Source organism: Macrobrachium nipponense, chromosome 19, assembly GCF_015104395.2.
Source record: "Macrobrachium nipponense isolate FS-2020 chromosome 19, ASM1510439v2, whole genome shotgun sequence".
In the NCBI taxonomy this organism is placed as follows: domain Eukaryota; kingdom Metazoa; phylum Arthropoda; class Malacostraca; order Decapoda; family Palaemonidae; genus Macrobrachium; species Macrobrachium nipponense.
Genome location: NC_061088.1, coordinates 54,591,700 through 54,608,472, shown reverse-complemented (window position 1 = coordinate 54,608,472; position 16,773 = coordinate 54,591,700). Strand labels below are relative to the sequence as shown.

The 16,773-nt window shown below is 42.3% G+C and overlaps 1 protein-coding gene across 4 annotated transcripts in view; it reads left to right on the top strand.

Moving 5' to 3' along the window:
* The window catches only part of LOC135217025 (acyl-coenzyme A synthetase ACSM3, mitochondrial-like), a 271,158-nt gene that overhangs the window by 26,268 nt on the left and 228,117 nt on the right, over positions 1–16,773 (top strand). For all 4 annotated transcript variants that reach the window (XM_064252627.1, XM_064252622.1, XM_064252643.1 and 1 more), the window contains exons 2-4: positions 3,088–3,214; positions 3,366–3,502; positions 4,657–4,843. In XM_064252627.1, the coding sequence (XP_064108697.1) occupies positions 3,130–3,214; positions 3,366–3,502; positions 4,657–4,843 (409 nt within the window). In that variant the 5' untranslated portion in view covers positions 3,088–3,129. The remainder of the gene's footprint in view (positions 1–3,087; positions 3,215–3,365; positions 3,503–4,656; positions 4,844–16,773) is intronic.

The window sequence follows — 16,773 nt, the reverse complement described above, 5'->3', positions numbered from 1 at the left end:
AGTAGCCTTGTTTAACAATATATTTATGTCCTCATTGTATCCTGTATCGTGGATTAATGCAAAGTTGTTTACTGTCTTTAAACGGGGTTCAAGGTTATTGGTTAAAAATTATCGGGCGATAAATGTGATAAACTCAATAGCTAAATTGTATGATGCAGTTCTGTGTGCCCGACTCTCTCTTTGGTTTACTCCATGCAGGGAGCAGGCGGGGTCGCAGAGGGGAAGGGGGTGTTTGGAGCATATCATATCTTTACGATTGTTGATTGACCTTGCAAGAGGAAAAAATTGAAACTTTTTGTGACATTTATTGATTTCCAACAAGCTTATGACAGAGTACCAAGGCGTACTTTATTTTTGATATTGAAAAGACTGGGTTGTGGATCTGTAATGATAGTAGCACTTATTTCTATGTACAAAATTACCAATAGTATTGTTGGGACAACTCTAATTGCTTCGACAATTGGTGTTCGCCAGGGGTCACCAACCTCATGTCTATTGTTTGTCATTTTTGTGGACGATCTTATAAGATTAATTAAAAATAATTGTGGTATTGATGGGTTTTTGGGTTGGTTACACATCCTTGTCCTTATGGATGACACGATATTCCTTTCAACAACCAGGCGAGGTATGATGGAAAGTTAAATTTACTCAATCAGTTTTGTAGCTCTCATGGAATGAAAATAAATAGTAGTAAGACTAAATTTTTTGTGATAAATGGCAATGGACACGATAACGAGCCAATGGTTGTAGGGAGTATTGTTGTTGATCCCTGTGAGCAATATGTATATTTAGGATGTATTTTTACTGCTGATGGCTCTATATCATCATCAGTGAAAGCAGAAGCACAAACTAGAATGTGTCATGTTTTAAAATTTATCTCATTCTTAAATAAAAATAATGATGTTCCTTTCTATATCAAGAAAAGGGTTTTTCATTCGGCTTTGTTACCAGCATTAATGTATGGAAATGAATCTTGGATTAACGGTGATTTGAGACCCATGGAAAAATTATATTTATGGTGCATAAAACAACTGTTAGGTGTAAGGAAAACCACTACAAATTCTCTTTGCTTAGTCGAACTTGGTCTTGTTGATTTTCGTTCACTGGTCAGGTCAAAGCAGAGACAGTTTTTCGCTAAAGCTTGGGTGGAGCGTGGTACAATAGGAGACGATCCGCTGGCCCATGTAATTAATCTAATTTGCAATTTAATACCCCTACCTCACGTTATATCAGAGACTTGTTAGATAATGATATTGACGATGTAATGCAAGCATCTGAAAGATTGAAACATGAAGTAACTACCTCAAACTCAGGTAGATTAACTTTCTATAAAAAACATCAATTCAGAATTTAACGTTCATGACATTTATAGTAAAAAAAAACCAATGTAAATGAGTTGGAGAGAATGGAGTGGACAAGATTAAGACTGAGTTCCCATTCTCTTGCTATTGAGGTTGGCCGTTGGAACAGAAGAGGGAGGCGCCGGTTACCTGTAGAGGAGAGGTTGTGTGTGTGTGGCCAAATACAAACTGAGCAACATGTAATCGAAGCATGCCCCAGGACCTACCAGATTCGGACCCAATTTGATATCTCATCAATGAGCGACTTGATGGTAGAAAGATCAGACTATGCAAATGTTTGTCATATCGCAAGCTTAATTTTGAGAGTTTTCAAATAATAAAATGCAAACTCTCTCATTGTGCCTCGCCCAGCTGACTTCATTTTGTGTTACAATTTTAACGCATTTCCAGTCTAATCTGAATGTGTGATGTTTATTAGTCTATTGTATATTATTGTTTCTATGTGATATAGAATTGGATATTCTAAACAGCTCTCGATATGATCTCTTTTTTGTTATTTAAAAAATTAATATTAATTATTGTTGCCATTTGTTTTGAATACAGTTCTTTTTAATTTTCTTTTTCCTTTTTAGGAAATGTAACTTGTGAAATGAGTGTATGTATTTGGACCGTTGTGTAATTTCATAATATTGTATTTGATGTTTAAGTGGAGAATGGTCAATAAAATATCTATCTATCTAACTATCTATGTCTAATACAAACCATCATTAAGAATTGGCAAATAAACTTGACATACACATATCTCTACCCAAGAGTTTGAGATGGGTCAGCATGACAAGACCAAACTGGAGAACAAGGAAGAAGAAAAAAAAAAGAGTTAGAATATTTAAATGTAATAATTCATCCTGAAACAATCTGAAACATTTCTACAAGATACCAAATTTTTGAGAAACAGAGGAAGCAATAGTATTACGTATATGCTTCTCCAGAGTCAATTTCTTATCGAGAGTTGCATGTGATATCTTATGAGTCACTGAATCTTAAAAGTGTACCCCCAAAATGTAAATCTGAATGTGAAAGATAAAGTATTTTGGTTCGACAGACTATTATACTTTGAGTTTTAGAGGGTTTAAACTTCATGCCCCAAAGCCTACTCCACTCATAAAGAAATGAAGCAGATCTCTTATCCAAGGCTGGAAATAAACTCATTAGATTACAGAGAGGTTGCCTTAACACAATTGCCTTGTATAAGGATAAGATTCTATTTCAGTCATAATAACATTGTTACTAAATGTCTAATTCAGATAATTTTACTTGAGCTTAAATAGACCCATCCTCACTCTCATAAGATCTTTAACAGGTTTTAATGTCTTTAATCGGTAGACTTAAATTCTTGTATGTAGAATTGCCATGTATCATCAGCACATTTCTCAAATAATCCATTACCAACCATCTGTGCCATTTTTTGCTACTTAAGCCTTCAAATCACCATCCCAACCATGTTTCTTCTACAAATCCATCTAGTGTATATGTAAATTCGTACTTTCCCAGATTTTTTAATCTGACTATTTTCACCAATGTATTACTTATCCTTTTCGTAAATTATTTTGACACTTAATTCCACCCACTTAATCCTTAGATTAACATGCCATTACTATGTCACTTGTCCTAACAGTCTCTCTAACACAACAGGAGCTACCTTCCCCCTTTTCCTTATTCCTTTCATTCACACCGAAGTTAAGCAGCTTATTTGTCAGTGTGCATAAAATTTAATATTTACTTGCAGGCTATAAACGTGAATGCTAAATAACCATTCTGAATATCTGGGATGCAGTTGTGGCATGCATACTCCCTTGGAAGATTTGGTCCCTCCTTGAATCGTTCTGTATTATGTCAGAGGACACTATGCTTTGGTAAGTTTGCCATCATGAAGTAAATTTCTTGTTAGTTCAGTTGTATATAACTAAAACAGCTTTGTAGTTTTGTTATATAATAAGTTAAATTAATTTGGTATTACTTTTGACTGATATTTATACAACTACTAATCTGGACTGTAATTTTCAGATCAAAGGAGGCACCACAGTCAGGAAACTAACCATGACAGATATAAAAGAATTAAGGCTGAAATTGAACGTCAGATGGGAGTTCCTGAGCATTTTAACTTTGCAGAAGATGTGATTAAAAAATGGGCGAAGCAAAGGGTTAGTCTCGATGCAAAAACTTTAGAATTAGTTGTATCATAAAAGGAACAAGTGAAACCATGATCAGGTGATATTATAAGAGCCAATCTTTTTTCGATTTATAAGGACAAATAAGATTTATTGGCGAGGTCCTGGAAAGAAAAAACTTCTCAGCCATACAAAGCAGAAAAAACATGCAGAGCAATTGTTTTAAAGTGTTTGAAAACACCGTATATTGTATATTTTTCTGGTAATCTTGGGATATCTTGCTAAAATAGACACAGATCTGGGTGGAAACCATACCTCGTAATTTCTTTGGCAAAGGCAATAGATGATATCAGGAAAGTTGGGTTCACCATGCCATGACGCTCACTTGATGGAGATATAAAGTTGAAAGCATTTTGGCTCTATAGTACTTAGGAACTTTGGATCCTAGATTTGTCAGTTTGCCAGAGGAACGTTTTAGATCATCACTGAATTCCATAAGACTGTACCATATTATAACAATTACATAATTATGTAAAATATCATTTGCATAAATCTCTCATACCCACTAGGAATGAACATTTTACATTTGATTACACCCCAGTGTGCACAGAGTTAATACTTTGATCACTAATTCTGTATGCCAGAGATTTTGCTGTTTAGACATATTTTGTGGGTCAATTCATTTGTTCATGCAATACAAACATTAGTGAAAAAGCATTCTCATTAATGCCTATCAATCGTAATTCCTCATATGGTGGCTATCTTATATCCTCATTGTGTTATATGCTGAAATTTTTTTTTTATTATAGTGATTGTTTGATCACATTAAGTTTTAAATGCAAATACCATGTATTTTCTTCCAGTAATGCATTCCATGATCATGTAGGTACCATTCTTTTTATATTGCATAACTGCCTTAGTTTTACTCTGGACAGTAATGGTGTCCTAGGTGCAGACTTTGAGTGAATATTAATAAACCATAGCTTTAGTTTTTGGTCTGATCAGGCACATTTTTGCATGATATATAGTAAGTCTGGGAAAGATATTTTTTCGATTTTGTGCATGATATATATCTCTGTTTTGGAAAGATATTTTTGCCTATCTCTTACATTGTTACCCTTATTGATCTGTAATGATTTCTTTAAAACTAGATGTCTGATTTTAATTCTCTAATTTTGGGGTTTCAGCCTGACAAAGTAGCCCTGCATTTCACTGATGGTTCTACAGAATCATTTGCATCATACAGCAAACTCTACAAGGAAGCTGTTCTCCTTGCTACAGGCCTAACCAATCCTACGCCACCTAAATGTGCCCTTGTCATTCTTCCCAAAATTTTTGAATGGTGGGCGGTAAATGTTGCAGGCTCTTGGTGTGGTAAGATATATTATCTGTGTGAATTGTTTTCTATGACTAGATGTTCATGATTGTTTGTAGTGGTAGTTTGTGATCCCTCTGGACTATACACCAGTATTCGTTTAATGGCTGAGTCTTGATTAATTGTTTTCTTCATTGAATTCTGTTTGTGAAATTAACAAACTTCTGATTGCGGCTGTTATTTGTAGTCTGATGGCTACTTTTCTCTATTCGATAAAGTTTTACAGTTTCTGGTAGGTTTTGCACTCGTACAAATGTTTTGTCATATACCATAATTTTTATCATTACTCTTTACCAGAAAAAGTAGATATTTTAAAGTAGAATTCTGTATCCTGTCTCTTAAGTTTCTTAACAATAGTTGCTGTATTTCTATGGCCCATTCAACTTTTCAAATGAATTTCAACACCTGTTACTGCTTACGCTACTGGGTGCGGTGGTAAATATATATCTAGATTTGATATACTCACTATGGACATGCCATGCAAGTTCTGTTTATTTCAGCTAGATTCAATCAGCATTGCAACTTCAATCAGTGATGTGGATATTTATTGTCCTGTTGCTGTAAACTTGATTAAACATCAAAACTATAGTCTTTGAAGGATTTGTGATTTTTTAAGAATCTGGCACTGAAAATTCAGTGGATAAAAAATATTCATATTGACAGTAAGGCCCATGCACTCGAGGAACAAAGTACTGAAAGATGAGTGCAACATAAAAGGTGAAAAAAAGATTGGAAGACAAGAATAAGGCAAATGTACTGGATTGGCCACCGTATGGAGCCCCTGACTCTTACAGGAGTAAAACAACTTTATGGCATTCAGAAATACAGAATTACACCGTGACTGCTGTATCGTTGTTTTACAGCTTTGCCATGATTACTTAATGGGTTCCTGTCTTTTTGGGGTTTGTTATAAATATGCGCTTTAATATGATTGTACCTGGGGAATGTGCAACTGTTGGGGAATAACTACATCTTACTGCAAATAGCCTGAACAAGGAGGTGAAATCATAAAATTAAAATGAGGCTTAGGGCCTGTTTCAGAGTAGGTATTGATTATGCAAACTCTAAGATCAGCTTAATTAATTATATTTATAATTACAAGATCATATTAGAAAGAATTTATAACACCCTATGGTTTTAAAGGGGACGTAAGGGCCGCGTAACCCAAATAGTAATCGGTTATGGATACATCTTGCAGTAGATGAACAGGTGGCTGGTTTGTCTGGACACGGGGCATGTAGGAGACCTAAAGGAGGGGAGAATCTCGGAACAACCTGAGGCGAGAATCCAGAATCCACAGAGGCTCGATTGCAGCTTGTAACAAAAGCGATTTTGATCTGAGCAAGGTTGTGTGATATCGTGAATATTGATTGAGGAGTAAGTACATAAGGTACCAGGAACTCAATCGCACAAAGAATAACCTATGTTACTAACCACTTAAAGGGGAGCAGTGACGTTACTGGTTAATTACGAAGGCAAGCAGTTATGTTACTGATCACTTTCAAATGAGCGAAGTTACGTCACTGGTTATTAACTTGACACATGTACGTTACTTCACAAATGGTATTATCTCTGGCTGATCACCAGCAGCATTGCAATTATAATGCAGCATGGATAAAATACAATGCCACTAGAACACAATACAATGGTGACACAATACGATGAGAGCACATTCCGATTATACCTCAATTCAATACGATTATAACACAAAGTAATTATAACACAATACAGGAATTTCTCAAGAAAATGAAAAGGAAATAAAGTCGGAGATCGAACTGACTGCTGTAATCAGAACTTGCTCATTACCTGATCGGACTGGAGTCTGTGTTCTCAGGGCGCCAATGAGGAGCAGGACGAGACTTGCTCATTTGGAGGAGTGAAAAGCATCTAGGAACGATCCGCAGCGCTCATGCCCCTTTATCAATTTGGAGAGGGTTTGCCAGCATCCTCCTAGGTGACATTACTTGTCCTTCCACACCTTTACTGTGTGGTCACGTCAGGCCATTGGTTGAGCACGCAGTCTGATTTTCAACATGGCTGCCGGTTTATTCTTCTTTGGGCTGGTGCAGCGCCCTCCTGGGGTGTCTCTTTCATTTCCAGTTAATCTGCAGGTACAAGGTCACAGGCAATCAAACAGACAAGAGATGATTAAGAGTTAATACCTTAATGGAATTGGTTTTTGACTTGGAGGGCCGAATTTACTAATGAATAAAATTGAAAATGTATGTTACTTTGAATTGGAGATGGCTTAAACTTATAACACCTACCCATTCCAGAAGGCATTCCAACCACCTATGATGATAAGTAACTCACTTCCACAACCATTAATTGATGCTATAACATAAAATTCAAGCAAGGTAAAACTCGGCGGAATTTGAATTTACATAAATCAACATTTGCTTTACTTTTTTCCCAGAGACCCTAGAATTGCATTCCTATCAAGAATTGATGAGGCATAAAATTTAACAGGACTAAAATAAAGGAAATTGTAATATTCCTTGTAAAGTTTAAATTATGCATTAGCCATGAAACAAAACAGTATCATATGATTAACAATATTGGCAAATAACTAGTATCATAACATACATATACTTACACTAAACCTTAAAATACAGGGTTATTATGGTTAGCTTAATTCTATCATACATTATGTTGTTAGCTTTATTGTAATGCTAGAGCATGCTATTAGTTAGCCCTGAAGGCGTGGTATAGTGCATTCATAGGTGGTTATTTGACCCACGAGTTCGTATGGTGATAGTCCTGTGCCATTGTGAGGACCAGACAGAGAGCAGGTATCTGGGTACTGATGCTTTATTACAGACGAGCTGGGTTGACATAGACAGCTGCGGACGGATATGTATTGCCCAACCTGCACTGAGAGAGAACTGGCTTGGGGCCAGCCGATTTGTGTTTTCTTACAGCCATACATACATAGATGATATTGGCTACAAACATTGAATATATGGGAATTATATATTAGCGGCAAGGCCAGAGAATGCTCTACAGAATGGTATAAGGAACAACTCTGCTACATTAATTATGTACAAGATATCCAGGAAAAAGCATTGCCCTTACAAATACCACCCCCTCCCCCAAGATAAAATGTAATAAAAACATCTTGGAGGGAGGAGGCGACCCAGTGTCCTTGTGATCACTTGTTGTGGGGCGTCATCGACTGCTGTGGCATTCAGTGATGTGGCTGACAGGATGCCTCCCCTGGAGGTACCTGGGGTTTTCAACTGTCGTCAGTGGGCATTTGCAGCTGCGGAGTGAAATGCCGAGGGTGGCCTTGTGTGGGGTGGGCCAAGGGGACCCCCAGGTGTGGCAGGGGCATCGGGTGGGCCAGCAGGCCCACAGGTGCAGCAGCGACGTCGGGTGGGCTGAGCAGGCCCACAGGCAGTGGTGTTAGCAGACTGAGGAGGCCTGCAAGATCGGCAGCGATGTCGGAAGGTGAGCAAGCCTAAGGGGGCGGCAGCGACATCGGGCAAGCTGAGGAGACCTACAGGAGTGGCATTGGGTGGGCTGAGGGGACCCCCAGGTGCAGCAAGGGTGTCAGGTGGGCCAAGCAGGCCCACAGGCAGCGGCGCGAGCAGGCTGAGGAGGCCTACAGGTGTGGCAGCGATGTCGGGCAGGCCTGAGCAGGCTTACAGGTGTGGCAGTGACGTCAGGCAGGCTGAGGAGGCCTACAGTTGTGGCAGTGACATCAGGAGGCCCTGAGCAGGTCAACAGGTGTAGCAGTGACGTCAGGCGGGCTGAGCAGGCCTACAGGTGCGGCAGTGACGTCGCGCGGGCTGAGGAGGCCTACAGGAGCGACATTTGACATCAGGAGGGCCTGAGCAGGACTTCAGGTGCAGCAGCGATGTCGGGCAGGCTGAGGAGGCATACAGGTGTGGCAGCGACGTCGGGCAGGCCAAGGAAGCCTACAGGGGCGACATTGACGTCGGGAGGGTCTGAGCAGTCCTACAGGTGCAGCAGCGATGTTGAGCGGGCTGAGGAGGCCTACAGGAGTGGCAGTGATGTTGGGAGGGCCTGAGCAGGTCTACAGGTGCAGCAGTGATGTCGGGCAGGCCAAGGAAGCCTACAGGGGTGACATCGACATTGGGAGGGCCTGAGCAGGCCTTCAGGTGCGGCAGCGATGTCAGGCTGGACAAGGGGGACTACAGGTGTGGTAGCAACGTTGGGTAGGCTGAGGAGGCCTACAGGAGCAGCAGAGACGTCGGGAAGGCTTGAGCAGGCCAACAGGTGCAGCAGCGATGTAGGGCAGGCCGAGGAGGCCTACAGGAGTGACATTGACGTCAGTAGGGCCTGAGCAGGCCTTCAGGTGCAGCAGTGAAGTCGGGCAGGCTGAGGAGGCCTACAGGTGTGGCAGCAATATCAGGAGGGCCTGAGCAGCTCTACAGGTGTGGCAGCAATGTTGGGTGGGCCGAGGAGGCCTACAGGAGTGACATCGACGTTGGGAGGGCCTGACCAGGCCTACAGGTGCAGCAGCAATGTATGGCGGGCTGAGGAGGCCTACAGGAGCGACAGTGACGTTGGGAGGGCCTGAGCAGGCCTACAGGTGCGCCAGCAACGTCGGGCAAGCCGAGGAGTCTTACAGGAGTGTCCAACCATCGTCAGTGGGCGTTCGAGGCTGCAAAGTGACGTGCAAGGGGCGGCCTTGTGTGTGGTGGGCCGAGGGAACCCCCAGGTGCGGCAGGGGCGTTGGGTGGGCCGAACATGCCCGCAGGTGCAGCAGTGATGTTGGGTGGGCTGAGGAGGCTTACAGGTGTGGCAGCGACGTCGGGAGGACCTGAGCAGGCCTACAGGTGCGGCAGTGACATCAGGCGCATTGAGAAGGCCTACAGGAACAGCAGCGACATTGGGAGGGCCTGAGCAGGCCTACAGGTGTGGCAGCGACGTCGGCAGGGCCTGAGTAGGCCTACAGGTGTGGCGAGACATTGGGCGGGCCAAGGAGTCCTACAGGTGCGGCAGTGACATCAGGAGGGCCTGAGCAGGCCTACAGGTGTGGCAGCAATGTCAGGAGGCCTGAGCAGGCCTATAGGAGTGGCAGTGACGTCGGGCGAGCCGAGCAGGCCTATAGGCAGCAACGTGAGGCGGACCAAGGAAGACGCCAGGTGCGGCAGCAGCGCGGGATGGGCCGAGGATGAATCTAGTGTCCCCCGATTGAGACAAAGGGGCCCATGACGTTGATGTGGATGTGTCCGAACCACTGCCTGATTCTGTGTGGCGGCTGACCAGTGCCCAGGTACCCATCTTTGTGCCTTGTCTCACACCAAAACGCAAAATGCGCACCATTTTTAGTCCGTTAATGGTGTTGGGTTCATCAGAGTCAAGACTAGTCTCCGAGTGGGTCCGTTAATGACTCTGAGTGAGGTCGACGCATGTTGTTAATGGGGGGAGCCAAACCGTTCGAACAATGCCAGAACACACCTAGAGAAGGTGTGCCGTAGTGACCTAGACAGTGGCGCCATATTTAGTCCGTTAGAGGTTCTCTGAAGGTGAGCGGCCGTAGTTAGTTCATTAATGGCTGGATCCAAAACTGCTGGGTCACCGTCCAATCCGGGAGGTCACCAGTTGTGAGGACTAGACAGAAAGAAAGGTATCTAGGTACTGATGCTTTATTACAGACGAGCTGGGTTGACATAGACAGGTGCAGACGGATATGTAGTGCCCGACCCACACTCAGAGAAAACCGACTTGGGGCCAGCTGATTTGTTTTCTTACAGACATACATTTATAGATAATATTTGCTACAAACATGAATGTATGTGAATTATATGTCGGCAGCAAAGCCAGAGAATGCTTTATAGAATGGTATAAGGAACAACACAGCTACAATAATTTTGTACACGATATACAGGAAAAAGTGTTGTCCTTACACCTTCAGAGTGATGCATGTTATAAAGATTATTTCTTAAAATCAGTCGATTTGCTATTCAGTATTTAATATTTCTCTTATGAGGTTACATAGAAGAAAAATACCCTCTGGGATTTAAGCTTTGTTAAGATCATTAAAGAGAAGTTATTCTTGTTGTATTATACCGCAAACTGTTTCGTCATCAGGATCATTCCTGACAGTTATACATGCCAGGTGGTACTGTCCCAAATGTGAAAATAAATTACACCTTACCACTACTGTGGTTTTGAACTAAACTAAAGGTGCAAACTTTGTATGAGTTTATATTATTCTTGGATACCTAAAAGATAAAAACAGAGACAAGGACTTGGGTATATTTCATGATGCGATAAACAAAATGGTTGAATCAGTATGCCAAAGTAAATTTATTATCCTTAATATTAGCGAACATATTCCTTATCCCATGAGAGGTCATCAAATGCATGCGATTAATGCCATTGGCGTATGAAGTGACTGTTCAGATGACGCAACACCTCTTTACAAGTACTTGAGGAGTGCCAGGCTGATCATGCAGCCATGACAACTTGCTAAAAAGAAAAGAATGTGGCACTCTTTTATTATAAGCCTGTTGGCTTTAAAGGCATATGATTTTTAAACCTATAATGCTTTTGGTGGCATTCTCATGAATATTTTTTGAACTGTAAGACCAGGAACTCAGGCACTTGGCACTCTGCCTAAGCAGAGCAGGAATTAAAGAAAAGATTGCTCTAGTAGGACATCAAAGAGATGAAAAGGAAATTCAAAAGGTAAAGAATTAGAATAGTACAAATAGAGGCAATTACATGAATGATAAGAAAGAAGTAATAGGGGATGAATCTGGTATGCTCTTCTGGATAGAGGGACCAGAATTCTCCTTAAGATGTTAGCACTGTGCCAGGCACTAGTGCAGAGAGTTTATTGGCTACCTGTCGGTATACTTTGCTCTTCAACGCCTTTTCCCTTTCTTCTTTGGATCTCTCCGAGGTCGGTTTGATGGCATCGTAGGTGGTCTTGAGGAACCCAAGCTTGAAGGAGATGCTGGAGTGGCAGCTGCTCCGGCTGCTGTGACAACTGGAACAGCGGCATTCTTTATCAGTTCTATCACAAACTGTCTCGGCTCCCTGAGTTCTTCAGCCAAGTTTGACTTGGCAGAGCCCATACTCATGAACTGGTCAACTGAGGATGAGGAAGAAAAGGAAGATGTTAGTGCGGGCATTTTTGACTCACAAGTTGGGGGGGGCAACTGACTTGGGTACGGGTTGCGAGGCCATACCTTTGGGTGAGCTTCCACTTCAGCCATGAGGATCTGGGGGAGTTCCTAATGGAATTTCCTCATTGTCTCTCACCAGCACTTGGAGTGGAGCCACACTGGGAGGTGAGAGGCACTTATGTGGTGCCAGGAATAGGCAAGGTATCTAAAATGGGCTCATCATCCATGATGGGCAGAGCATGGTACTGTCCAGGTGCCTCTGGGGGCGCTGACAGCGATTTAAAGATACGTCTGTGTTGACCTGTGGTTCCTGCTGGAGTTATTGAAGAGTTTGGACCTTTAGATCATCCGTAGTTAGAGGATTATATAAAATCTTGCCCCAGGATAATGTCGTAACCTCCAGGGCTGTAGGTCGCTACCGCCAGCATACATATTTTAGATCAGTGGGGTCATGTGACCCTCAACTGGACTGTAGGAAGGATCATCTTGATATGGTTGCAGCTCTCAATCATGACAAGCTTGTGCAGATCGACTCGAGCACCATAGGGGATGCTGTCTTCCGTTATTATAGACATCTGCATGCCAGAGTCATCAATTGCTCGTACTTGGCTTGCAGGATAGCCACCTACGGAGATGGGCCTTTAGCTGGAGGGCCTAGCGAAGAGGGGCTTGTAACTGACATGGCAATGGCGGGAGTAGCTAGCTTATTAGGGCATTTCGCCCATGAAGAGCTGTGCCCATAATTATTATACCTTATAGACCTCACAAAAACTTTTACTGGAATCCCTCCGGTGGCTGTTGTAGCAAGCTGGTCTTCTGCCCTTTTCCCTGTTTGCAGCAGGAACCCTCGCAGGCTGTGCCCTGTTTTGGGCATGGTTGGTAGACTGTGGCAGAGGGTTTAGTTGGAAAGGCATTGCTTGGTGGAGTGCCCCACGCTCATGGCTGAGCAGACATACTGGTTTCTTAGGCGTGTTACTGCCATCTAGGGGCTGCCCCAAAATCAGAGCTGCTACTTTGGTACGTCCCTAGGACTCGTACAACAACATGGTCGAGCCAGCCTTCTGGTTCCTCCTCATTCCAATTCTTTATAAGTGACCCTACGCTGTTGAGCACAGAGTGCGGGGAAGGAATCGGTGTGGGGCTGTCATGGTAGTCGCTTCATAGTGAAGAAACATATTTTAAAGGAAAGGAAAATGTATCTTTTTCAAGTAGGTCTGCAGCAAAGAGGGATTCTTGCACGTTTTTGTAGTGTCTGTTCTCATGATTGTTCAAAAATACTCTGTTGTTTTGTGGATCCAGCACACAGTTGTCTATAGTAACACAACACTTTGGATATCACATAACATTTCGTCCAGAGTCTTCTGAAAAGTTCTTGGGATGGAAATGTCCTGAGATTGACGTGTATATATATATAATATATATATATATATATATATATATATATATATATATATATATATATATATATATATATATAGGACTCTGAGGAAGTAAATAGGATCTGAGAAAAGAAGAAGGGCAGGACATAGTATAAGAGAGGAAGAGTAGGAGAGAGGGAAGAAGACGCACAAGAGAAGAGTGGGAATGGAAACAAGAAAGTAAAGTTTGTAGTTGGAGAGAGAGAGAGAGAGAGAGAGAGAGAGATAGAGAGAGAGAGATCCCGATGACGAAGAAGAAACGTCCTGCAAGTGATTTTGAGAAGTCATTCCTTCCTGCAGTGCAAAGATAACAAGAAGCCCATTTGGAGATTTTACTGTCTCCTCGTGAAGCCATCATAGCGAGCACCGATCTCAACAGCTGTGAAACTGGCCAGCAAGTATTTCATAGCTGCACTGTTCCCCCCTTTTCATATATAGTCAGGTTTAATTTTGTTATGTAAATAGGAGAAACCATTCTGCATTTATCTTTGCGAATAAGCTTGTAAATAAACTTTGTTCTGATTGAGCTTCTTTTTATATTCATGTCCCGTGTTTCAGTTGTTGGTGTTGAATCCTTTGTTTATTGTAATAAAGAACCTGATCGGATCCCGATCCATAACAGGGGTGTACCCCATTGCCTAATAGATAAGTTGGTGCACCTGTCGGCAGCTTCTCATCTCTCTAGGGCATCCCATTCAGCTTCCTTAGGGACCAGCAGCTGGGCTCTGATGCCTGGTGGGGTTGCTTTCTCACTGGTCCTTGGGGCCCAGCTGCTGATCCAACTAAATTAGTCAGAACTTTTCCTTTCTGTAATTTTTTCATTCTTACTACATCCTTCTCCTTCATGTAATATTTTTTATTAGCTTTTGGATTAATTATGTGGAATTTTCCACTTTTGTTAAATTTTACTGCTCAGGTGAGTCTGAGAAGGGATCGTGTTTTGGAAGGGGTTTGCATTTAAAGCTAATTGTGGGAGTTGTGGTGGTTGAGTCGCCACCTGATATGGTTTGGACCCAAGAGGTAGTGATGGGACCCTCCCATTGCTACCTTGAGGGCGGAACCATCTCCAAACATCGGCCCATCGGAATCCAGGGGGGGTTGGTGTTTGGGATGGGACCCCTGGCTTTTGTCCGGAAGGCCACCAATACGTTTGGAGTGGGGAGTCGGTCCCCATTAGTGGGGGCAGAACTCCCAGCAGGCGGATAGGCTTATACCTGGGCCACTGGAGGCGTATTGGTGCTATCCCGTAAGGGTAGGGTATGAGGTGGACCATTGGGAGTCGACTCTCACTTGTGCCATTGGTGGAGAATTTGAATACCTGACTGACACACGATACCTTCTTGATATAACCAAGCAGACTACAAGTATATTGAAAATATGGATATCTACCAATGTTTGCCCTCCCCTGGATCAGACGACTTAACGGCACTGGCGACAACTTCAGGCATGGACACGGATATGAGCTTGGCTATCACACGGAACCATGCACCGCGACACCAGGGTGCTATTAAAACTGGTGGATTGGATGTGAATAATAGAGTACTTTATTGCACTAATGTAAGCCTGTCGTTGGACTACGAGTGCTTGCATAGTGTTGCAAAACAGTTTGGTAAGGTGGAGAGGATTAAGATGCTTCTAGAAAAAGACAAGCAGTCTTTTTCTGCATACATTAGATTTTCCTCTCCCAAGAAGCTAGTGAGGCACAACTGCAATTAAATGGCCACCATTCTAAATGACTCGTTCTAAGTACCAAAGGTGTTTTTCAGTGAGGAATTTGAACGATGAGCCGTTTGATTTTGTTCCTAAGGACGAAGAATGTGGACCAGCAACATTCACCAGGACGCTTCCTCCCCCTATATGGCATGTTGCCAGTTATAAAGAGGGAAAGGAAAATTTCATTAAAGCGGCTGAATGTATTGAGAACAAAGTGGGTTCTATTCCTATCGGTAATCTGAAACGATATGGAAAGAACTTGCTCATAAAAGCAGGCAATGAGACGCAAGCTCTTTTATTATCAAAGTTCAAACCCCCTAAAAGTGGAAATATTGAGGCTATCACATCACACAGATTTTTTAACACGCTGAAAGGGGTAGTTTATTCCCGAGACTTGCATGTTTTTAATGAGGAGGAGGAGATTCTCCTTAGGTGCCCTCCTTGTGTCTCTCATGTTAAAAAATTGGGAGGGGATGCAGCTATGCTTTTAACCTTCTCCTCCAATTACTTGCCTGATACCATCAATGTTGGCCATGAGAGGATGCAAGTCAAAAATATAAAAGAAACCCTAAACAATGTCGCAAATGCTTTGAATATGGCCACATTCAAGACTCGTGTGGAAATAATAAGAGATGTTCTGTGTGCTCTGCTGAGCATGACAATTTGGACAAGTGTGAAGCAGCCCGTTAGTTTTCGTTTCCAGTGTAAGGGTGATCACTCTCCAAACACTAGGACTGCCTCAGTACAGGTTTTGAGCAAGGCGTGTTTGGCAGTGGCTGATAATGAACATCTCAGCATCAGTGCAGCAAAGCGTGTGGTAATGGGGGCTAACAAGAGTGCCAACTCTACCTATGCTTCAGTAATAAAGTTGATGAAGAGTTCTAGCAATGAGAGGCCACCAGTAATTGGATCTAATAGTAAGCATCAGAAACCTGTTTCTCCTTGCAATGGAAAAAATCAGAAACTTGAGTCAGCACGCGTTATGAAGCCCAATACTAAAAATTGTTCTTCCAAAAGCATGGACAATTTATCTTCTCAAGCTGATACAAATGTAACGGTTGCACATTGAGCTCCGAAGCAAAGTTTGGAAATGGGCACAAATAAAAATTTTACTAAGAAGTAACCAAAGGAGTGGTCCAAACTAGAGAGATCTAGCTCGGATCCATCAATTATCATAGTCACTAAGAAACCTTACAAGACCACAGCTGCATCCACCAGGAAGCGTATAAGAAACGCGTCCCCGAATAATGAAAGTTTTATCATAAAAACTTCAAATGGGTACAGTGTTCTGGAAGAGATCTCTCCGCCAAGGAAGATAGTTCCGAAAGCAGATCCAGTTCAAAGAAATGCGAGTTCTCATCAGTCTTGCTGCCCCAAGACTAATAGCAGTAGTGATGCACATAATCACAGTAAAAATCCTGAGCATCAGCCTCGAATTCAGAAAGCTGTTTGTCAGCCAAGAACCCTAATCTCTGATAAAGATGAAAAGGGATCAAGAAAACAATCTCTTATTAAGGAGCATTTTCCTCTCCACCCTAGGATCAGTACTTCCCCTCCAAAGAGTGAGAAGTAGTACATTACCACCTTCACATTCAAGTTTTATGCATGACACTTACCTGGCAGGTATATATATAGCTTATCCTCTTGACGCACTGGCAGAATTTCAAAACTAGTGGCAACCGCTAGTACACT